Source organism: Halictus rubicundus, chromosome 14 (assembly GCF_050948215.1).
Source record: "Halictus rubicundus isolate RS-2024b chromosome 14, iyHalRubi1_principal, whole genome shotgun sequence".
NCBI lineage: Eukaryota > Metazoa > Arthropoda > Insecta > Hymenoptera > Halictidae > Halictus > Halictus rubicundus.
In genome coordinates, this window is record NC_135162.1 from 6,269,639 (window position 1) to 6,294,110 (window position 24,472).

Below are 24,472 nucleotides of genomic sequence, written 5' to 3' on the forward strand. Positions count from 1 at the left end.
ATCTTGTTCTGTCATGCGAGAAGGAAGCACCGAATTATGGTTTAATTTCTGAAAATCACACGGTTAGTGGAAAACTGAACTGCAAGACAACGAACTTCATATATAGATTGCGGATTTTGTATGTTTATAATAAAATCAAATGAGATCTAGAGTCACACGTGGTCCGGTAGCAAGCGTGTGTTGATTTATGAATACATAGTGAATTCTCGATATATGTCAGCAACGCGGGCCTCGTCAGCGTCTAGTATCGTCCAGGAGACATGCTCGAGTCGTGTTATGTTTGTACTCCTTGGCGTCAGAGGCCTCTAAGCGCGGAATTATCCACAGTGGTAGTGGGGATAATTCCGCGACGTTTACCATCCAGGCCTTGGCGACATATATAGAGAAATCATGACTATCCGCAACCTAACTGTGTCGTTCGTTGTATCGTCGTGAGTTAGTGGCACAAAAATCGACAAGAAACACAATTCATTCAAGAAATATCGATTAGTTCGTCGATCACGATGCAGGCTGATCACACGTGGAACACTGAAATAAAGGACAGCTGTTACGTCGAAGCTATTATGTTATTACGTCGTAGTCGTCTTTCTGAACGAGCTGCGAGGCAAAACCTGGTCACTGTGCAACGAGAATCTCGTCTAATCTCGATTCCACTTTGAGAATCATCCCATCAATTTTCTAAATTGGTCGGGGAAACTCGATTCTCGCCGTAACTAGCTCGGATGTTAAAACTCCCCTGGGTAATTAAACGAAAAGGCAAAATAAGGACTTCCAACTGAAAAATTCCCGCTCGACGTTTATTGTACGCTTCGCAAATACGTTGCAAATGTTCTTCGAGAAAAGTCTAGCACACTTCCGATTACGTAGCACATGCTCGAGAATTTTTTCTGAAACTGTTTTTACCGGAACTTCTGATCGCAGGGAAACATTAACGAGGGTGTCGCCGAAAAGAAAAAGCGCACTCAACAAAGATCTGCAAAAAAATTAAAAAACATAATTCCACGCGGAGAGGCACTCGCCGGGGGAAGTTTCTCGCGTGACAAAAAGAAATTACTTCCGTTCTCCTATGTAAACAGCTAATCTGAACTGCGAAGCGGCAATCTGGCCGGCAACTTTTCCCACAAACGACCGGGGCTAATTGAGTTGTACTCGCGCGAGCATGCCGGAAAAAGTTTATCGGTAGCGGGCCGCGGTTTGATCCAACGGAGCAGTTTCAGCTTGATTTACCACCGGTGCGCCAGCGCCATAGTGATGGGATCGATCTCGAACTATCCTCGTGAGCGTTCGTCAATTTACCGGGGGGGGGGGGCATCAAATCATTCGAATCGAGCAGTATCAAAATAGAAAGCCACTCAGATTCGTTTCGGAATGAATCAAAGAGCTGAATACAGGCTTTGGAACTTGTAAAAATGATTGCCATCTCCTCTCGCATTGTACGAGCCCGATTCCTGTTTTGAAATTACAATTGCCTGTGACAGACTACGGACAGAAAGTATTAAGTTCTTTAATTAAAAGCTAGCACCACCTAAACTTACTCGCAACCTACCTGTTGCATCAAAAATATATTTCAAACAAAAATTGCTAGACATTAACCGGCACGTACAATGTAATAATTGGATTTTTTTTATCTCTCACTTTTTTATCGAGATACAAAGGCAGCCTTGAGTTTTTGTTTCGTAATCTGTAATATTGAAATATGCAATTCGAAGGAGTATCAAATGCCGAGTAAAACAGTATTAAGGTATGCGTGGTGGGAAAGTAATAATTACCGAGATACTCTTTAGTTAATCCCAGAAACTACAGTAAAGACTTGATCTAAGCCGAACGGAGCTACACGATCTTTGTGGTTCGCCTATCCCCTCCACTGGGGGGCATACTCCGCGAGGGTCGCTGTAAACATGCTGCATAATCCGATACCGGGTCGGGTATATCGGTGTGAACCACCACTAATCCAATTACAAAACTTCTTTATTTTTCATTATTTTTTTACGGGACTTTCACCGACTTATCCGTGGTATTTTTCTGATTAAAACGACACCAAACACGATATAATTTCAACTGTATTCAGTGGTACCCCCCACTCTAATTTCCCCTTCTACCGCGCTATTTCCCAAATTTTCCCCTCGATTCGTGCTCCCTCCCCTCATTTGGCGATACTGATCACAGCACGGACCCGAGGATTGGGCTTGGATCGAGACTTTACTGTACTACTTTTCCACCCTGTATACCCTAACACTTTTTCACTAGGCTCAATAAAGAACTTGGAACATAATAAAGGGACTTTTGTTCGAAACTTTTTGTTCTGCAACGAACAGGTTACCAGTAGATTCGGGACGCTAAAAAATTAGTAACTCTACCGTACTGTCACTTGACGCAACTCATCCGACGAGACGGATGAAAATAGTTGGAGATAATACTGACACCTTAATATCATTAGGAACGCACGTGAACGAAGTTACACGAGGGAACGAACCATGAAAGGAGCGACAACTCATTTCATCAGGCCTAATCACGCTATACGGTTTCGCCCGGGACGAAGATACCAGTCGCGATACGCTTGATCCCATCACTACGGCACGTCGGCACGTGTTAAACTGCTCGCTGCTCGACATTTAACGTCGAGAGGACGTCACGCAAAGCTCCAGGAGGCTCTGGTTCGCTTTGCGTGGAAATTAACGCGTCACGACTTCATCGGGTTTGATAGGATGTACCTAAACCTTGCTGCGAGACCCGTCCGCCGTAGTTAAACCTCGTCCCGCGAACACTATTCCCAGTTAACGACGTGTCAGATCAAGCGCAAAACTCTGCTTCCGAGCCACCTCCCGCACCCCTCAAAGGCTAGGCGTGTTAGACCAACGAATCCGTGTGTAAACCCATGAAAAAAGACCGATGGCCATTTAATGAATCCGTGAAACCGTTGGAGTCTCTGCTATTTCAAAAACGGATCAATAGTTTCATTCTTTGTGGAGGGAACATCGTTTTCATATTCAGCATTAGGTAGCTAGAGTCATTGGTCTCCGGAGAATATCTTTTATAGTCAGTTATTGTGTGAGCTAGCGGACAGCTATTTAACTATTTTTCGAGACACAAATTTGTGGAAGAAGTTTCTACATGTTCTCAGTAATCTCTGAAATTATTTATACATTTCAGTCCCTCGGGTTGATTAACTAATGCGTACACTTCCCTACACAGTTCCTATTTTATACAGAGTGAACCCTTAAATGTACTTCCTTGAAAGAGGTGATTCCCAAGGTCATTCCAAGCAACGTTCTCCGTGGCTTTGATAAGGAGTTATTAAGCGCAAAAACATGAACCAATCAGAGCGCGGTTATAACCGACGGATTCCGACTCGGCCAGTGTCAACGCCACGCTCTGATTGGTCCGGGTTTTCCGTGTTAATAATTCCTTAACACGTTGACTGCCATGTCACCCATGACGGAAATATTTGTCCATGTTTTAAAATGAATGTTTACGTTAATATATTCATTGTACCAAATTTAATTAGGATCTGTAAAATGCAAGAAAGTTGGAGGACTGCTCGATATCATACATTTCATTTTTTTCAATTTTTATTTCATTAAACAACTTACTTTGATTTTATGGAATTTTTGAGGTTTCTAGTTTGGCAGAGAAAGTGTTAACAATGCAGAACGTTTTCGCAGAGGATAAAGTTGCTTGAAATCACCTTGGGAATTGCTGCTGTCAAGGAAGTAAGTATATTGTTTGAACACCTTGTATATTTCCATTTATATGAAGGACTCCTACTTTGTATACTTCTTGTACGTTCCTTATACAGCATTGTCTATTGCAAAGCGTGATTAGTGAAGCTGCAAAAATAATCAGCATTAATAATTGGCTTAGATAGATAAAAACCACAAGCAGTTCATTCCTCTGATCGAGCCAGCACTCAACGTGTAGCTACCTTTCATTGAATCAAGGCACGTTTCCTGTGGTTCATGTTAAAGAATCGGAACTGTAGCCGCAGCGTTAGGTCTTTCCGTACTGTTGGGAAAGAATAGAGGTGTCGTAAGTATAATTCGCAGCAGTGACTCGCTGAGTCTCTCATCGGTGGGTGGTACCGGTGTTGTACATTAAATAATATACATGTTTCTTAACCAGGGAAAGTCGAAACGAAACAAACTAAACATCTAACTGTATCATCCTGTATAAATCGTTGTACTAAAAAGATGTACAACTTCATTAACCAAAATTGTTGTTTCCGAATCCCCTTGACAGCGAAGGCAGGCACGCCATTGTGATCCTTTGACTACTATAATCTCTCATAGTTTTGACCAAGACCTATTCCTTACAACAAAACAATTCGAAAAACAGACTGAAATGTTTGATATTCCTATAAATAAATTTTCCCACGGTTTGTTTATAATATGCCATGCGCTACTGTTCTGCAGTAAATAATGCGATAAAGTATGTAATGGAAGATAGCATGATGCGAGCAACTGAAGATAATCGTGCAGAGAATGTTGATTTGTTAACAAATGTGTGTAGACTTGTTTATACTATTTGACGTTGTTAATAGCTACAGTGATTGAAGTAACTGGAACCCGTATCATAATCAGTACTAATCATTTTTACGCTGGTATCAATGATTCCTAACATTCTTTTATAATCAAAATCATTATTAATACTAGCACATTGCAAATGTAAGACTGCAGTGATAAATATTGCGCTATCTACGGTATTATTAACACTAGGTTTACAATATTATTTTACGTAATATTTTTCATTTTCGATTATTGCAAAGATGAACCCATGAGGAATATCAAGTTTATTTCTTTCGGTGTATATTATTAAAAACTGGCTAAAAATCTGGATAGACATATTCTCGTTATATTTACAAAGTAATGTAAAACTGTTACTTTTAGGGCTCCGTAAACAAAGTGTTAAAAATACAGAGACAGAGGTATCGTGCAATTGATCATTCTTATCAGACATGAAATGAGTGTTTAATACCAACTGTGATAAGGTAAGTTGACTAACCCGTGGTTATCAATGCAACATTAACATTGTGACATTTTTATCTTCGCAATGTACTTTTTTCCGTAACAGCATGCGTAACAGAGAGGATATATTTTTTTAAATAACCATGACGATTTCGGAGACTTTAACACGGACTTTCATCGACGCAAAATGCACCAACACTATCGGAAACAGGCAAGGACTGTTCAAAACAAATCGATCGTAATGAATCAACAGAAAAACATTCGGGACCATCACGGACATTGTACGTAGACCAAATAAGTCAGGCAAAAAGACAAATCCTCAACAAGGTACTGAAACTGAAATTTTTGTTCAACACAAATCTACTCACTGCATTCATCTGCGTTATGTTCTGTCTTTTAAGGTGCCTATGGGTATAGTGAAACTTTGTGAGGGTGTACCGCTCTCTTTCTTAGCACGTGCCACACGTAAAACTAACAAAAATAAATAAACGATTAAAATCTTCAATAATTTACCAACAATTTGAAAAGAATGAAAACGGGGAAGAGATGAAAATCCAAGGGAAAATTTGAATACTTCAAACTTGTGTTTATATATAACTTGAATAAACGAATGAGAAAATTAGAAAGTTGAATTGGAGGAGGAAATATGTTAGATCATGCTATAAAATAAAGAGAAACTTTAACCTAGAATAATTAATTTTCCCTTTTTATAAAATAAAGAATCATTGTAGCTAAAGCAGAAAGCCAATAAAATATACTTCCTCTAATAAACTATTCGAGATATTTATCCTTTATTTAATTAATCAAGCGACAAAAGTATGAGTCAAGCTAGAAGCATGAGCTACAAGCCACAAGTGTTTCGTGTATTATTAATATTAAATAAGCTGAAAGCGACAATGGAACAGGAATGTGATTTAAATAACTCATACCGAATCAAATATTTATGTACTTTAACCTTTGGTTCTGTATTTAGCTGAAAATTGAAAAGAGACTAGTCACATTTTGTATTTGCTAATCTTCTAGATACTTCAGCGATCATAATTTAGTGATAATAAATAGAACTAGAATAAATAATTGGAATGCGTCAGAAAGGGCGAAGAAAGGGATAATTGATAAGAATCGATTTTGGAAATATTAGGAAACATGATGCAGAGAATAAAGACTTTGAATGGGTGCACTCCGGGATCTCATAATTACCTCTATGCCACTAGTTAAAAAAATAATAAATGAATTTAGCAGAATGAATGGATGAATGATGATGAGCTAGTAAAGCGCTATGTGAGACTACGAAGCAGAGTTGGAAGTGTTAGAAGCATTTCATCAAATGATCTCCATGGTCCCCCATACAATTGCTTCCATCTAAACGAAAAATTCAAGGTTTAAGTCTCCAATCCATGTGAACGAAGATACATACTAAAGTATGTCTTTAAACTGTACAGTTGATAAACTTCGAGTATAGTATGTGTAATGAACAATCTGTAAAGAATTGTTTTAAACATATAAAATGGTTACAATGTATTAAGATATATTTCTGGAACACCTGGAAGGAACAGTACTGTAAACATGGTTAAAATAAATGATAATTCAGTAATTGTCTTATGCTACTTATATGAAAAAGAAGCTAGTTTATGATCTGACCGTGAATTTGTATATTAAATGATATACAAATTTACGGAAGATAATATTTTCAAATGTTTTTAGTACTATAAATACGATTTATATCTAATATCGGCGGAAGTAAATAAATACTATATGTACAGAGTGAAATTAAATATTTGTTATCAGAAATTTGTTACTCACTCCTATCAATATTGCGTTGCAAGTGTGCAGCCACGCGATGTCTAGCATCGTTGAACTCCAAGTGAAGTCCAAGTCGAAGCAACGTCGGATTCTGTTCCACCAACTGAGTGATCTCCATTTCGATTTTGTTTCCCAACACTTGTGACCTCTGCAAGTTAAACAAACAAAAATGCACGCGTATTAAGCTAAACAAAATCTTTAGACCTTAGTTTAGATCTTTAGATATTATCATCAATATATTTTACCTGATTGGAACACCGAAATTCTTCTATTGATTTCGTTTTAAGGAGACCTCTAATGAGCCTCACTATCACAGATGGACTTATAAAGTTTGTTTCCACGCTGAGAACATACAGATTTCATATGAAATCATTCTATTCATATTTACCAATAATATCTGTGCATAACAGTATACTAACTTGAGTACTCTGAGTGTAGAATTTTTCTCTAAGGCTTCCGCCAACCTTTGCGCAGTCTTATCGGTGACGCCCACGTTTGTTAAACTTAAAGATTCGAGATGCGTATTCATCTCCAGTCCTTCAAATAGTTGAATAAACTTTTCGTCAGATATATTCTACAGAACAATAAATTGGCATTAAGTAAAATATTCAGTATATAACAACTGTGTATTTAAAAGTATTAACACTTTGAGTGCCGGTCTGGCAGTCACAAAAATACTATAAAATGAAAGTTCCGTATCGAATTAAATAAAAATTGAAATATTAAGATTTCCTAATCAAAATCGCTACACTCGATACGTTAACGGAAAAATTCATTTACAACTCTCGACTAATAATTCTGTCTCCCATATCTGTGCAACGCGGCACTCAAAGTGTTAATGGATCGCGCGTACTCACTTTAATGTTATTCCAGTTTAATTCAGTCAAAGATGCATCATCTTCTCGAACTTGTTTGATTGTGGCATCGACGTCGGTGTCGTTAGGTGGATCCATTGGGTAAGGTTTTGGTTGACTAGCTTTTGTAACACCGTCCCAACCCAAACCAACAGGCTGACCAGAATTTAGTAGGGAGGCATGATACTGGTCCTGATTCATCATGGAATGGAATCCGAGGATAGCTGCGCACAAGAAAAATCATACATTCATTGTGATCTATAGTTTTTCCAACTCAAAACACATTTAATTCTGATAATCAGTATTTGAATATTTTACCAGCAAGATCGATAATTTCTTCTTGAGTAGCATTGGACAGAGCTTGTTCGTATTCTTCTCCAAGATCAATAGCAATTTGTTCATCTGCTTCTTTCTCTTTCACGGTTTCTTGGGGGGGAGGAATCCACTATAAAAAAGTAGCAGGAATATGATAAATATTGTATATGTTATTAGCCCATTTGCATCACAGCTCCGAATAAGCGACCCACCCATCCCATGCTGGGTGACAAGGGACAGTCATCATGTACGTATATTATTCCGCGTACAGATGCGAATGGATTAATCATTTTGTCTGAAAGAATACAAACCTTTTTGCCTCTAATTACACCAGGTACGAAGGGCTTTAATTCTGGTATGTCAGGTGTTTCCAAAGCTTGTTTGTTGATGTGCTCGATAAGTTTCTTCCGGTTGAGGGGGCCTGTTGGACTCTTGTCACATTCATAACTACAACGTTGCGACGGTGGCATGAAGCTGTCCTGTGAAAGGGATGCAAAAACTGTTAGATAGAAAATAATCTGACGAAAGTACAGATACAATTATGTGTGACAAATAATTAGTCTTACATCGGGATCCACCTCCTTGGCCAGCATATTGATTTCCTCTGGAGTGAGCTGTGCCAATAGATCGTCCACATCCACATCGTCGTACTCGCTCAGGTCCTTGCCGTATAACTTCGCTGCGGTTGTCATGGTGGTAGTTTTGGTCGATGCGGATGTCTGAAAAGTTTCCCACGGTTCTTGGTCAACAACAGAGAATCTCCGTGACATTTTATCGATTATCTTATAAATAGTTCCGATACGAAGACAATCGTTCTCTTTCGACTAATCTACTCCAACTATCTAACACTTTTTTATCTAACAGGAGCACTATACAGTGTACTATTTTCTTTTCCTAAACGACTACAATATTTAATCGACGACTAATTTTGCTCTCCTCGAGTTCAAAGGCCGCGACCGTTCACTGAGCAATTGGGAAAAGAGCAGCGGTGTTTATTTATCGATCGCGGAAGGAAGCCGGGGAACAAGTGTGCAGAACGATAGCGACGAAGATATTTCGTCAAACGGTGGATCACTATGTCGAAGAGTGTACACGGAGGTTCCTGCTCGAACGATCAGCAAATCGACAACTTGCATTTAAATTCGGCAACTGTCCAACGCGGCTGATGCCCTTTGCCCCAGATAATTCCGCATTGATTTTCATTGACAACTCATCTGCCAAATCGGCGACCCACGCTAATCCCGAGAAAATTCACGCGTAGACGCAGTATTACGGAGTATCGCAGCTTCCGCGAGATTCCCGGATTGTTTTCGGGTGAATTGTTTATGGAGAAAGTGAGTACCGGTATGTTTTCTTCGGCGAGGAATTAGGTGAATCGCTCGTAATCAAATACCTCACCCACTTCTCACGACAGAGACTTCACTGACCAGTTCACCGATTGCGGCTGATTGCGGCAGCGCCCTTTGACGCTTATACCATATTCGAACAAATTTCGCTTGTTTTCGGTGGGCTGGCTCTGTTATTGTTTAAATAAATGTTCCCGCAGAAGCGCAATACGAGGAGTTTATAATGTAAGAAACAATCTGTATTTAATTATAATTTAAAGGGTCAAACTTACAATGAAATTTTTGTTAAGCTGTCGTGTATCTCGTTTGACATCAACCTTGCAAGGTGTTTGCGCGAATGAACTATATAGTACAGCTAGCTCATGGAGAAAGTTTCTGCGCGTCCGGCGTCGCGCAAGTATTGACTTTGTGGTACAAGCATGGCGGGCTTTTCAAAACACTGCCATATACGTCAATAAATTCACCATTGAATACGGAAAAAACATAGGTTGGTTACTAATACGGGGAGAATTAGAGACAAACCCATCTTCGACAATCGATTTATAAATTGTACTGACAGATTAGGATACTGAAAGTCAAAAATAAAGACTGCGTTTCTATGAGAAGTATAAAACAGCAAAACAGTGCGGTCGATGTACATTTGAATAAATACTGTCTTTACAATAAATTATATACTGTAATATAGATTATAAAAATTGCTTTGTATGTTCAGAAAAGCGTATCATGAAAAAGAAAATCGTCTACACTTCCGGTTTGGTACTTGGAAAAGTAGCTAATAGAGTTCCTGTTCTAGTAATCGGTCATTTAAGGCCAGCAGTCAGCCATCTTGACACATTGCCCACCGGCGGTAATTTCGTAACTTTTAAAAGTTTATGGCTAAAGACTTTTTAATGGCTCCTTCAACGGTGAGTATTAAACATTGTTATCATTAGTAGGCTATTCTCCAAATGATTGAAAATGTTTGGAAATGAGACTACACGTTCGTTGGTGGTTCACGATGAAAATTGCTATCGGTGTTGAAAGATCTATTAAAAAATCCTCAACGATGAGCCTCATAGACATTGAAAAATTATGAAATAATCGCCGGCAGGTGATGAGTTAAGACTCTCCCGTAAACGAAGATCAGGATTAATGGAGAGTAAAGGAAAGGGTTTACCGGGCTAATTAACTCGATAAATCAATCTGGCCAAGGTCACGGTGCAAGACCGAAAGAGGTGGGTGGATCATGGGATGCTGCTGGTGGGAGTGGTTCGCGCAGGTCTGATGATCCTCATTGCCGGAAAAGACAGAGGAGAGGATCTCTGTCGTGTTCCCCGGCCTCTGCAGTTTTGATTAGAGAGTGTCTATCGGTTGTTGTAGCGCTCGTAGCGGCGACAGGCACAAAAATAGCTGAGGCCTCCTCGCAGGCTGGCAAACTCCCAACGGTCTATACTTGGACATCCCCGCGCCATGATTATTTATAGTGAGCGCGAGCGCGGCCACTGGCCTTCTCGTGAACTAACTAGCCTGCCACCAAAGACGATCCGTCGCCCGTGACCTAGGCCCGCATTAATAACGATTACACCCTCTGCGAACACCGGCTGCTTTAATCTCTCGACGCTCCAACAAATGCGGCCTTTTTGTGTTTTGTCTTCTGCGGACGACCCGGGAATGCTTCAAGGCGAATACAAAGGAACGTCTGACACGTTCAAACGCAAGGACGATCGTGCGGCGTTTGATCGAAGAATATTCGAATAAAGGATAATGCTCGCGAGATGTCACTTCGGGTGAAAGCACGGCGGCGAACCGGAAGCGGCGCCATTTTGGAGTACGTTCGAATACTTTCGCTATTCATCAATTTTGAAAGATATATGCTTCGTTTTGTACATGGGGGCGAATATTATACTGGCGACGATGCTAAAAATTGTACAGAATATTTTAGAGTAAGAATAGTTCAGTAGAACCCCGTAAAATGTGGTCAAACATTTTTTAAGAGAGACTATAGTCTCTCTTGTATACATGTATCTTTTGTGGTAGTAAGTGTACAGGCTTCTTATACAATTCTTTATATATTTATTGTACATTTACCACTGTATAGAAATTTGCTGATATAAAATATATATGTATGCTGTCTTTTTAAACAATTTTCAGCGGATTTGCAATATAAAAATTGTCTGCATTAATTGCAAGATACGGTACACGCTCATTTCCCATTTTAATGGTCTTACTCGATTGCAAAACTAATCTACTATTAATAGAATACGGTTTTTTTTAGATTCTCTAAATGTCTTTACTGTTTTGCATTCGACCAATCTCTGTAAACATAAAATCCACTCGTTAACTATCCCAATACTTTCTAGCAGTGCACTCAACATCCATCGCAAACACGCTTCCTTTCATGCCTGAAAAGAATCAGGATCTTTACGTAATGCCCAAAGATGACGGCGTCAATAAAACAACGATGCCCCTACATTTCCTACGTTATGCAACAGAAATCTTCCCAGCGAAGATGCTTCTTGCGCATTGTTCATTATTCCCGAGCAACAATTAGTCGGCGATATAAAGAGCAAGATCGATTAAAGATACAAGGTTTCCACACGGTATCAACGGTGTCTAGAATGAAACTTTCAGTGCTCCAAATAACCCCGCAGCCTGCTCGCGAGAAATCTGCCTGTTAATTAGTTTGTACGTCTCCTCGGCAGGTTTATTTCTGCGCGGCTGAATGAAAACGACTTACTTTCACGGCCATGGAAAAAAGGGGCGAGTCTCGTTTTCCGTCTAGATGGATCCGTTCTGGCAATAATCTCGCGTTAACAAACTCTCTTGGGAAAGTTTGCTCGTCCTGCTTCGGATTTCAATGCGACGGTTGTCACTAGATTGTGGATTTTATGCGTGGATTTTAAGTGGATTTTATGCGATATTTTATTTTAAAACGAGTAGGCGAAATACGAAATAGAAGAGACATCGGATGAATTGATCATTTTTATGTCACTCCCCCTTTCTTGAAATTGTTGCAGACTAATTTTGCATAAAGATCAGCGCCATTTTTGCAATTTTGCAAATTTTAATAAAAGAAGAATGTCATGCTGCGCGTTTTTGCATAAACTAACGATTCCATTTTGATTCTTTTGTTTCAGATCATTTTTGTGCACTGTACGCTGCACGGCGCATTTACAGGATGTCATTTTCAAGCCGTCATTGCACCATTGCTGTTAACAATTAAAATTGATAAAAAATATTTTTGTTTACATTATAACATTAGTAAATGACACCACAAATTTTAAATCAATCTACGCATTACATTTTTCAAAAAGATTCTTGAAAAACAGGCCGCTTAAACAAGGTTTCCCCCTGAACAGTCAGTTTTTACAGAATTTTCGAAAAGTGCGATCCGGGTAAATGTGACACCGCTCAAGGGTTAGAAGAGTTGTGTGTTTGAGCCTCGAAGCTAATTAATGCGAGAGTCGATGGATTCTTCGTTAATGTCTTGTTGAAAGGATCGATTCATTTAGGCTGGTCGCATTTCGAAACTTCTGCCCCGTGTTTGGCAGCAGCTACTTTTCCCACGAGTGCAATGCCTCGAAATTAGACCGGCTTAAGTATCGGTAATTAAATCTTCGAAGGAAAAGCACGTCAATCAACGCGATCTATCCTGCGTTAGAGGCGCGCTAATGGGCCGTGTGCGCAATTAGGGGCGCGTATTTCCTGCAAAACGCTTCTAAGGGTCATACAAAGCCGACGTCTCTGTCAGGCGAGCCGGAATTCGCATGCAATTGGAAGAAAAGTAACGCGAGTAGATCCGAGAAGTATTTGAGCATAAAGCTTCAGACGGCAGAGTAGATTCGTTAACGAGAACATTTTTTTAGCGACCTCAGTTAATTCGTACGTTCATGACACCAAAACGTTTTTCAACACTAAAGCTACCGAGCCTTAAAAGTGACTGACACATGTTATCTTTTATAAATGACGAGATTGTTATTTATTTGGATTTTGTGCGGTTCGTATTGTAATACATGTCCTCAGGGCCCATAACTGTTATAACCAAAAAGAAAAAAAGTCATGGAATAACAAATATTTCATCGACTGAGATCGTCTTGGTTACAAATAAGAATTATCACTGATAATTTATCAGCAACCGAAAATTTGTTCTCTTGTTGATAAATGATATCGTTGAGAGAAATTCATTTCGATCACTAATAACAGTTATGAATGAGAGAAATTTATTTCGATCGCTAATAAACAAGCGATCCAGCTGGCTAATAAAAGGTATCAATGAGAGAAATTTAGGTCGATCGCTAATAACAGTTGTTGATAGGAGAAGCTCATTTCCATCGCTCATAACAGTTATGGATGAAGGAATTTTTTAATAGTTATTATTAATTAGTACAACTTTCAAATGGTAGACAATCAATTATTTAATAAATTTTTTATTCATAAAATTAATTGTTACAATCAAAATTTAATGTGACAAACATGAGATTATTCAAATTTTCTCCTGACAAATTACACCGCAAATCATCTAACGTTAATTTTAGAGAAGAAAAGGTTTGTTCAACGCTAACCTGAGTTGCGGGCACAGCGTGAATTATGCACGCTAGTTTTGATAAATACGGGAGTCTATATTTCTGATTTTCCCAGTTGAAAAAATGCTGAAAAATTCATTTTCAGATTTTGTGTTGTTCTTATGGCCTGTTGATTCGTCTTGTTGTACGAAACCTTCTCAATGAATTTCACAGGCTTGCTCCATCCGAAAAAGAGTGGACAACTCAGTAATTAAATAAGCAACTGAAATGAATTTTCTCATCAATAATTATTATGAACACGTGAAAAGAAATTCGATCATCGATAACTGTTATGAGCGATCGAAATGAACTTCTCTCATTGATAATTGTTATGAGCGATCGAAATGAACTTCTCTCATTGATAACTGCTATGAGCGATCGAAATGAACTTCTCTCATAGATAATTGTTATGAGCGATCGAAATGAACTTCTCTCATTGATAACTGTTATGAGCGATCGAAATGAACTTCTCTCATTGATAATTGTTATGAGCGATCGAAATGAACTTCTCTCAGTGATAATTGTTATGAGCGATCGATATAAATTTCCCTAATTGATAACTGTTATTAGCGATCGAAATGAACTTCTCTCATTGATAACTGTTATGAGTGATCGAAATGAACTTCTCTCATTGATAATTGTTATGAGCGATCGAAATGAACTTCTTTCATTTATAACTGTTATGAGCGATCGAAATGAACTTCTCTCACTGATAATTACTATTAGCGATCGAAATAAACTTCTCTAATTGTCAACTGTTATGAGCGATCGAAATGAACTTCTCTCATTGATAACTGTTATGAGTGATCGAAATTAACTGCTCTCATTGATAAGTGGTATGAGCGATCGAAATAAACTTCTTTTATTGATAATTGTTATGAGCGATCGAAATGAATTCTCTCATTGATAACTGTTATGAGCGATCAAAATGAACTTCTTTTATTGATAACTGTTATGAGCGACTGAAATGAACTTCTCTCATTGATAACTGTTATGAGCGATCGAAATGAACTTCTCTCACTGATAATTATTATGAGCGATCGAAATAAACTTCTCTCAGTGATAATTGTTATGAGCGATCGAAATAAATTTTTCTCCTTGATAACTTATGAGCGATCGAAATGAACTTCTCACATTGATAATTGTTATGAGCGATCGAAATGAACTTCTCTCATTGATAATTGTTATGAGCGATCGAAATGAACATCTCTCATCGAAAACTGCTTTGAGCAATCCAAACAGTCTTTCTTCATCGATAACAGTTATCGAGGAGGATCCAATTTTTTGGACACTAATAACTGTTATTTGTAACCAAAAAGTATAAAAATCGATATTTTTTTAATCATTTTGTTCTTCGAATTTTTTTCTTTATGCTTTGTGTAGATTATCTTAAATCTCAATAATAATCAACCTTTTATCAATGATTTTGTATGGTAGAAAATTTTAGAATAACTTATTTTTGGTCCCTGCATGTCCATATCTTTACAATTTCAGTGATTGTAAAATAAAAAATCTGGATCTGGCATTTTGACCGACGGTGGTAGGTTTAGTGTTAAAGACAAGACGAACAAAATTCTTAAAAAGTGTAGTAATGCAGCGATACACGTTCTAATTCGATCATTGTCTCTTGAGCCGCGAATATCGCGTGCGAGCAGCTCGGGGACTCGTTTTACTCCGTTCTGGGAGAAAGACACCGGAGGATTCAGGTTTCTAATTTCCAGACGTTGAAACTCGAGCAGAACCTAGTTGCAATCAATACGGGAAGAAAAAGCACGACGATGGTGCATTGCAACGTGAAACATGCAAACGGATCTCTGTGCGCACAAAGTAACGGAATGACATTATGCGAAATCGTTATTGTTAACGGCACCGTTGCTCAGGCCGCAGTTCTAGTTGTGAAACGACTGTAACCGAAGGCTGTTCGAGGTGTCGGGAGAGGATGATGTCTGGTGATGATTCCACGATATGTCGCAATTATATGGCAGATTGTGGAAGATGCGCCGCGCGAAGTGTCACGTGCAGATGCCTTTCTATTTTCGTTCGAAACGGGGAAAATGCATGGTTGAGTTTCGTTTATGTCCGGTGTAACGACCGCGTGGACGGAAATATGAAAGAAGCATACGAGCACTAGAATTTGTTGCTAAATTTTGCAGATGGTTCTGAGCACCTTCTCGTTTTCCATGAAATAAGAAGAGTGCGCTTAGAATTTGAATACGAGAATTAATATTGAAGTAGAGCAAAATAGTTGGAATATTTAAAGAAATTTATTTATTACCAATAAATTGTTTTGTCTAGAAATGAATGCAGACGATTTTAAGAATTTCAATGAGTTTAGCATTGAAGACTACATTACGTCGTAATCGAGACCAGCGTCATTAGCGTCATTAGAGTTTGTTCTTCATCCGACGGAATTTTCATGCAGTCCCACTTGCACATTAAATTGTTGGTCGAACAACATTTCAATTAGCGCATTTTATACAATTCCCGATCGAAACACGCAACATGTTAACGAAATGTATTAATATTATAACAGATTTCTTCTCTAATTACTCTCCTGCATAGTTTAACCGCTAAAAAGGTGATAAAACCGAGCACGTTTTAAAATTATAATTAACCTTTATTCAATTGTAACTGCTGGAGGACGATGATATCGTAATGTTCAAACAGTGTTCGCATAAAACGCTGTTACAAAACAGGAATTAGCACAGATGCATATCTACCACTTTATGATGTAGTACAATACCTTACGCTGGAGTACAGGTGCCATTTTTCGAAGACCATAAAACTTTGATGAATTCACGATGCTTCAGATTGTTAATAGAAATGAATGCAATGAAAGTCTACAAAACAACTTTGTAAATATTAAAACAACCTTATGTGTAGACAATGGATTTTGTTAGCAAAATATGGAAACGTTCTTTTCGAACGAGTGGAATTATTTATATTTTTTGTCTCGCTCCATTTCCATGCAAATCATGCGAAAAGATTTGTTACGAAGACTTGCCCTCTACTGTTTGATGTTTTTTTCTTTCTCTTTCAGAAAATGAATTTTTCCACAAGTAGTCCAGCCTTGATACGAATCAACTTGCAAATGTTATACCGCGTGGGTGACAGATGATCGCATCGGACGATCTCTCCCAAGGATACCACTGACCCCCAATAAGACGCGCAAATACCAAACGAGAATGATCGAGCGACCGAACGTCGAGTTAGAAATCCGCTCTTACCTCATCCATGTTTATCTAAAAGTGCAAGAATTGCTGCACCTTCTCTAGCTTTGGAATCCTCGAGAGTTCAGCTATCGTAACTACCTGTCTGGCCATAGATGGTCTTTGCCGCAGAGATACCTTGCCTCCTGCTTATCGAGACTTCTCTCGATAAATTCAACTAATTAACTGTCCCGTTCGAGACACGCGTCCCGAGCGATTTGCATAATCAGAGTGTTTCGTCACAGTGGCGGAACGGGTTGTATTTTGTATCTACAAATTTTCACGGTTCAAACGTTCTATAGACTCCTGTCCATTTACAACTAAATATTTACACGCGTTTTCGTGGAGCGTCTCCATTTTACCAAGTTTCTATCAACTCGCTTTCTTGTATATGTGTCTGTTCGGTAAAAATTTTGCAATTCATTTTAAACTAACTTCCCGATGAGCTGGACACTTGAAACTTTAAACGTAGCTCAGAACTGGACGACAACGCACAAGACTAAAAAGCAGAAAATAATTATTTAAATAAAACATGTTTAATATACCTCGTTTTCAAGACGGACTGAGAACTATAAAATCATTTTTACCAGCCCCATACAGATTCCTAAGCCCATACAGATAGATTGTTAATTTTGAATAGCTATGAAAATACTTAAAAATACTTAAATACAAGTATTTTCATAGCTATTAAAAGTTCGCAATCACAACTTTTCAGGACTATCTGTATGGGGCTAGGAAAAATGATTTTATACTTTTTAGGCCGTCTTAAAAAAATAGTATATTAAAAATTGTGTTTTATTTATGGAGTAAAAGTTACCCCCTCCCTCCGCCAGTACCGCAGTACCATGGTGTGCTAATTTTAAGATGTGTACCACCAATTTCTGAAATTGCTGGTGAATTGCAATTGTAATGTGAACCTTTTAAAAGAATTTTTGCAAATCGTTTAACACAATAAATTTCCATAGTTTTAAATTATGCGCCCAGGCACAATCTAAAAATGCACACGCGCCAGACATACGTTTCAAACCGCTTTCATCGGGCGCAGAATAGTATCTTTATGCAATGCGACCGCAACCATAATCACGCCGCAACCGCAAATTTTATCGATGAATGCAGACGAACCAGTATTCGCTTCAGGTGAGTCCACCTGTGGCTATGAATCGATTGCATGCGAAACGGAAAGTAAGGAACGATACTAAACAATGGAAATAGTTGATACTCTCGTCAACAATTATACAGTTTGCATAATTTCATTCCAGCTGTATTATAAATCCTCGTCCGAAGTTTTACAACAAAAACTATTGGAGAAATAATCAAATCAGAATAGTGAAAAATTTTACAACAAAATTTCACTATTCTGATTTGATTATTTCTCCAATATTTTTAGCAACATTTCTGCAACAATCCTAGCGAATAACAATTATTCGATATGATAAAAGATATTAAATGTACGATTTTAGAATGTTGATTCACTTGTTTTGTCGTGAATGCATATATAATCTGGTTATTGTTGTGCTAAAAACAATAACAGCTGTTGTTCAATGAAACAACGACTACCGTTACATGTCTGCGAATAACTCATCCTGCAACAGGTACCGTTGTAAATAACCGTGGTCACGCCACGGCGATTTTTACAACCGTTATTTCGCAAATGAAGCCACCAGTCGAAATGCTTCGTGAGATTCCATACATCGCGGTTAATTATCAAGAATTTTCCCTAATCGTCGTGCTCTTCGCATACACGATCCTACTCTAATTAACTCGAAGCCAAGAATTAATTGTGTTATTATATTATATATTTTTTCGTCGCGTTACCGCGAAGCATAATTAACAATTAAACTGTACTATTAAGAACATTTTCAACGCGGGAGATCAAGGCGAGAACACGTGAAAGTATCGTTTTTAATATCCGCTCTTATTCTTTTTAGGTTCTCGTTTGAGACATAGTGACACGCGAACGCGAGTGAGATTACGAGCAATTTCTTAGTGCATGCTTAGTTCGTTGCAAAAGTGCAGACTTGCAAATCCTGTTCGGTTATATATACATTTATCGGAAACGTATTTGCATATCTTTGGCTAAAACTGCATTCCAAATTTATGGTTTCGTTTTTTTATCGTGCAAGGTTTAGGGAAAAACATTGGTTAATTATCGGGATTTATGAGGTCTGGGGTACTTGGGGGAAAGTGTTCAATGTTACACAACCTGTACCTTCGAATAGACGTTTAGTATACTTGATTTATATTTAGCAATCGTATTTAGCAATTTGTTGAAATTATTGTTCTCTTTTTGCTAGCTTTAATAGTAGACCATTTTCTATATAGAAAATGTAACAACTTTGTGTTAATTTTTCTCAGGATCTACTGCAGATGTTAATTTTTAATTTTTTGTGCTTCCAGTACGATGTCAGAGGTGCATTTTGACCGAAGGAAATTTTGCAATATCGAATAAAAACAATTCTACAAAAATGTATAACGATGCGAAGTGGAGTGTCCATTTTTGATGGTGCATGGAAAATTAGGCAACTTCACCATTTTTTTCTCTCAGGATCTACTGCAGATATTCATTTGAAATTTTTTGTGCTTCCAGTACGATGTCAGAGGTGCATTTTGACCGAAGGAAATTTTGCAATATCGAATAAAAACAATTCTACAAAAATGTATAACGATGCGAAGTGGAATGGACATTTTTGATGGTGCATGGAAAATTAGGCAACTTCACCATTTTTTTCTCTCAGGATCTACTGCAGATATTAATTTGAAATTTTTTGTGCTTCCAGTACGATGTCAGAGGTGCATTTTGACCGAAGGAAATTTTGGAATATCGAATAAAAACAATTCTGCAACAATGTATAACGATGCGAAATGGAGTGGACATTTTTGATGGTGCGTAGAAAATAAGGCAACTTCTTCATTTTTTTTTCTCAGGATCTACTGCAAATATTAATTTAAAATTTCTTGTGCTTCCAGTACGATGTTAAAGGTGCATTTTGGCCTAAGGAAATTTTGAAATACCGAGTCGGTACAATTATACAGTCCCATCAATGTGCAGAAATGCTTCACACATTGATGGGGCCAATTTTCATAAAATGCTTCTGTATACAAGGTATAATTTTTCACAATGTTTTAGAGGGAAACAAACCGTAAAAATTTTACTAAAGCTTGCCCGATGTTCGCGCCGAGGTCTCCAATTTTAATTGGCATTCTGATGGAAAAACCGAGTGGCCAGAAAGTGTAAGAAAGTTACAGAGCCGCTCCCTTGGCAAATGATGATCCCACGGCTGAAAAGTCGACACGATGACCCAGATCACGGCACCTGGGATCGATACACTTTCACGATTGCGGGACCTTCCTTGTTTGTCGAGGCCAAATCGGTTCAATAGCTGCAACTCGCAGCTGGCTTGTCGCCAATAAGGATCCCTAGTGAACATACACAGATCGATAGATCGCCGGACCCGTCGGAAAAGGATACATAAAATCTTGGATCACGAATCAACGTGTCTCTGGTCTCTGCAAGTTCGACACGATACAATGTTGTGCAACGGTTTTTTGGCGAAAATAGTCCCCCGTAAATCTTGCCCGTTTGATTTATCGCGACTATACTTGCCCACTGACTCCTTTATTGAGCTGCGGAACACGTGTACCGTGGAAAACCGAGACAAGTGCTTCAGAAGTTGTGACCGAACTTTAGAGAATTCTGCGTAACATGTTCAATTTATAGCTGTTTCCAAAATTAACAGATTTGGAGACGTATTCGATGCTGGTACTTGGATGCTGGTCTCTCGTGAATATTTTATCACACGCGATTTAATTCGATTGCGAGATGTTGGGGACATTTGAAGAAGCAAGGATAATCGTGGTGGTGTTTGTTGCTATTTTTCCGTAGCGTTCATAAGATTGGTTCGATTGTTTCAGTGCGAAATGCAGGATCGTGATTTTACAGAAGCATTCTTGCACAATGGTAATTGTATAATTGTTTCTGTTCAGTATTTTGACATTCCCTTCGGCTGGAATGCACCTCTATTGTCATACTAAGTGCCCAAAAAATTTCAAATTAATATCTCCAGTACATTCTGAGAAAAAAAATCGTGAAGTTGCCCTATTTTCTACGCAACTTCAAAGATACCCACTCCACTTACTTAGCATTGTTACACATTGACACGGTTGTAGAATTGTTTCTAATCGATATTGCAAAATTCCCTTCGGCTAAAATGCACCTCTACCATCGCACCAGATGCCCAAAAAATTCGAAATGAATATCTGCAGTAGATCCGGAGAAAAAAAATTGCGAACTTGCCTTATTTTCTAGACACCTTCAAAAATGCCCACTCCACTTACTTAGCATTGTTATAGATTGCTGTAGAATTGTTTCTAATCGATATTGCAAAATTCCCTTCGGCTAAAATGCACCTCTATTGTCATACTAGGTGCCCAAAAAATTTCAAATTAATATCTCCAGTAGATCCTGAGAAAAAAATCGTGAAGTTGCCCTATTTTCTACGCACTTTCAAAAATACCCACTCCACTTATTTCGCATTGTTATGCATTGTTGTAGAATTGTTTCTATTCGATATTTCGAAATTCCCTTCGGCTAAAATGCACCTCTATTGTCATACTAGGTGCCCAAAAAATTCGAAATGAATATCTGCAGTAGATCCGGAGAAAAAAAATTGCGAATTTGCCTTATTTTCTAGACACCTTCAAAAATGCCCACTCCACTTACTTAGCATTGTTATAGAATTGCTGTAGAATTGTTTCTATTCGATATTGCAAAATTTCCTTTGGCTAAAATGCACCTCTATTATCATACTAGGTGCCCAAAAAATTTCAAATTAATATCTCCAGTAGATCCTGAGAAAAAAATCGTGAAGTTGCCCTATTTTCTACGTACCTTCAAAAATACCCACTCCACTTACTTAGCATTGTTATGCATTGTTGTAGAATTGTTTCTATTCGATATTTCGAAATTCCCTTCGGCTAAAATGCACCTCTATTGTCATACTAGGTGCCCAAAAAATTCGAAATGAATATCTGCAGTAGATCCGGAGAAAAAAAATTGCGAATTTGCCTTATTTTCTAGACACCTTCAAAAATGCCCACTCCACTTACTTAGCATTGTTATAGAATTGCTGTAGAATTGTTTCTATTCGATATTGCAAAATTCCCTTCGGCTAAAATGCACCTCTATTATCATACTAGGTGCCCAAAAAATTTCAAACTAAAATCTACAGTAGATCCCGAGAAAAAAAGTCGCAAAGACAGCAGCCCCTCGCCGCCCATCAGAGATACACTTCTAGGAGCGTAGTATAATCGTCTGGGAGCTCACCAACAATCCTAAACGACCGAACAGCGTTCCCTGAACGCGAGTTCAACCTAAAACAGTCCCGAAATATCCACGGGACCATTCTTCTCAATTACATATCCGTGCTCCCCGATCGTTCATTACCCGGGGATATAATACAACGTCGCGCAATCTGTCACGATAATTGGTCGACGCGGCCGGCATTCACCGGCTTGCGGTCATTAAAGAAAACTGTTGTTAATTAACGACGTCCCAATATTTGGTCGGCACACGATGGCTCACTCCACGCGCGCGACATTATTGTAGGGAACGACGATGACATAATACAGAGCGGCTGGCCTGCGAAACAGCCGCATCAATTAATTGTACAAATGCAGAGAGGGGGGGAGGGGGGGAGAGGTCGCCCACGATCGATCAAACGTGAATCGCGCCTTTCGCGATTGACCCTGCGGGGGCTGGTTCGGCTCGTTTTCGCAAATTTCATTATTATTATTATTATTATTGTTATCGCGAAACGCTGCCAGAAAACGCGGTTCCGCGTTCTACGCCGCGCCTCGATGCGCACCGCGACGCTCCACGCTCGTCGATCTCTGATAGAACGCACCAACGATGGTCGGAAAACACGCACCAGCACCGGGAGATCGGTATCTAAGAATACTGACCTATAACGATCGAGTTCCTCGCGAATCCGTGAATCGTCCCGAATTCGTGAGAAATTGCGTCGATTTTAGCAGAGTGGCAAGATTTTTCCCCAAAGAATCTGCTACAGCTATCGACGTCGAATTATTCGAGCTTCTAGTAGGATGCCGGAGGAGTGCTTCTGCCGAAGGGAACGTTGAAATTTGGAATAACAAAAATTTTACAGCACTGTCAATGCGTTGTGGTGCTTCTCCTGTAAAATCACGCTTTTCGACACTCGTGTTAATTTGCCGCAGAATCTACTGCAGATAGAAATTTCAAATTTTTACAGCATTTAGTGCGATGCCAGAGCTGCATTTTAGCCGAAGGAAATTTCAAAATTCAGGCTAGAAGTAATTCTACAACCTTATCTGTGCGTAGAAGTATTATAAATAGTCCGTGTGACTATTTCTCAGAATCTACACTCATGTTAATTTGCCGCAGAATCTACTGCAGCTATCAATTTCAAATTTTTATAGTATTTAGTGCGATGCTAGAGGCACATTTTAGGAGAAGAGAATTTTTAAAAATCGAATAGAAACAATTCTGCAACCACGTCAATGTTAGAATGCAAAGTAGGTGGAGTGGACATTTTTGAAGGTGCTTAGAGAATAGGGCAAATTCACGATTTTTTCTCTCAGGATCTACTGCAGCTATTAATTTCAATTTTTTGGGGCGTCCAGTACGATCGTACATGTGCATTTTAGCCGAAGGGAATTTCGAAAATCCGGCTAGAAATAATTCTAGAACCACATTAATGTACAACAATGCGAAGTAAGCGGAGTGGGCATTTTTGAGGGTGCATAGAGAATAGGGCAAATTCACGATTTTTTTTCTCAGAATCCACTGCAGATATTAATTAGAAATTTTTTGAGCATCTAGTATGATAATAGAGGTGCATTTTAGCCGAAGGGAATTTCGAAATTCCGGCTAGAAATAATTCTAGAACCACATTAATGTACAACAATGCGAAGTAAGTGGAAAGGGCATTTTTGAGGGTGCGTAGAGAATAGGGCAAATTCACGATTTTTTTTCTCAGAATCCACTGCAGATATTAATTAGAAATTTTTTGAGCATCTAGTATGATAATAGAGGTGCATTTTAGCCGAAGGGAATTTCGAAATTCCGGCTAGAAATAATTCTAGAACAACATTAATGTACAACAATGCGAAGTAAGTGGAAAGGGCATTTTTGAGGGTGCGTAGAGAATAGGGCAAATTCACGATTTTTTTTCTCAGAATCCACTGCAGATATTAATTAGAAATTTTTTGAGCATCTAGTATGATAATAGAGGTGCATTTTAGCCGAAGGGAATTTCGAAATTCCGGCTAGAAATAATTCTAGAACAACATTAATGTACAACAATGCGAAGTAAGTGGAATGGGCATTTTTGAGGGTGCGTAGAGAATAGGGCAACTTCACGATTTTTTTTCTCAGGATCTACTGCAGATATTATTTAGAAATTGTTT

General features: G+C 38.6%; 1 protein-coding gene and 1 long non-coding RNA gene across 14 annotated transcripts in view; one reads left to right on the forward strand and one right to left on the reverse strand.

The window, feature by feature from the left end:
* The window catches only part of Tmod (tropomodulin), a 128,606-nt gene that overhangs the window by 27,950 nt on the left and 76,184 nt on the right, over positions 1-24,472 (reverse strand). For 6 of the 13 annotated variants that reach the window (XM_076800395.1, XM_076800401.1, XM_076800403.1 and 3 more), the window contains 8 exons: positions 8,497-8,649; positions 8,242-8,409; positions 7,934-8,060; positions 7,619-7,839; positions 7,181-7,335; positions 7,007-7,103; positions 6,762-6,909; positions 3,923-4,002 (listed from right to left, as the gene is read on the reverse strand). In XM_076800395.1, the coding sequence (XP_076656510.1) occupies positions 3,926-4,002; positions 6,762-6,909; positions 7,007-7,103; positions 7,181-7,335; positions 7,619-7,839; positions 7,934-8,060; positions 8,242-8,409; positions 8,497-8,649 (1,146 nt within the window). In that variant the 3' untranslated portion in view covers positions 3,923-3,925. Of the gene's footprint in view, positions 1-3,808; positions 3,828-3,922; positions 4,003-5,328; positions 5,433-6,761; positions 6,910-7,006; positions 7,104-7,180; positions 7,336-7,618; positions 7,840-7,933; positions 8,061-8,241; positions 8,410-8,496; positions 8,650-9,272; positions 9,413-9,548; positions 9,631-24,472 lie in introns of those variants that run through there. The other 7 variants (XM_076800398.1, XM_076800400.1, XM_076800399.1 and 4 more) reach the window with 5 other exon arrangements.
* On the forward strand, positions 4,011-5,500 carry LOC143361132 (uncharacterized). Its single transcript, XR_013083416.1, has 3 exons — positions 4,011-4,798; positions 4,836-5,288; positions 5,363-5,500. It is a non-coding gene; the product is annotated as an uncharacterized LOC143361132 (long non-coding RNA).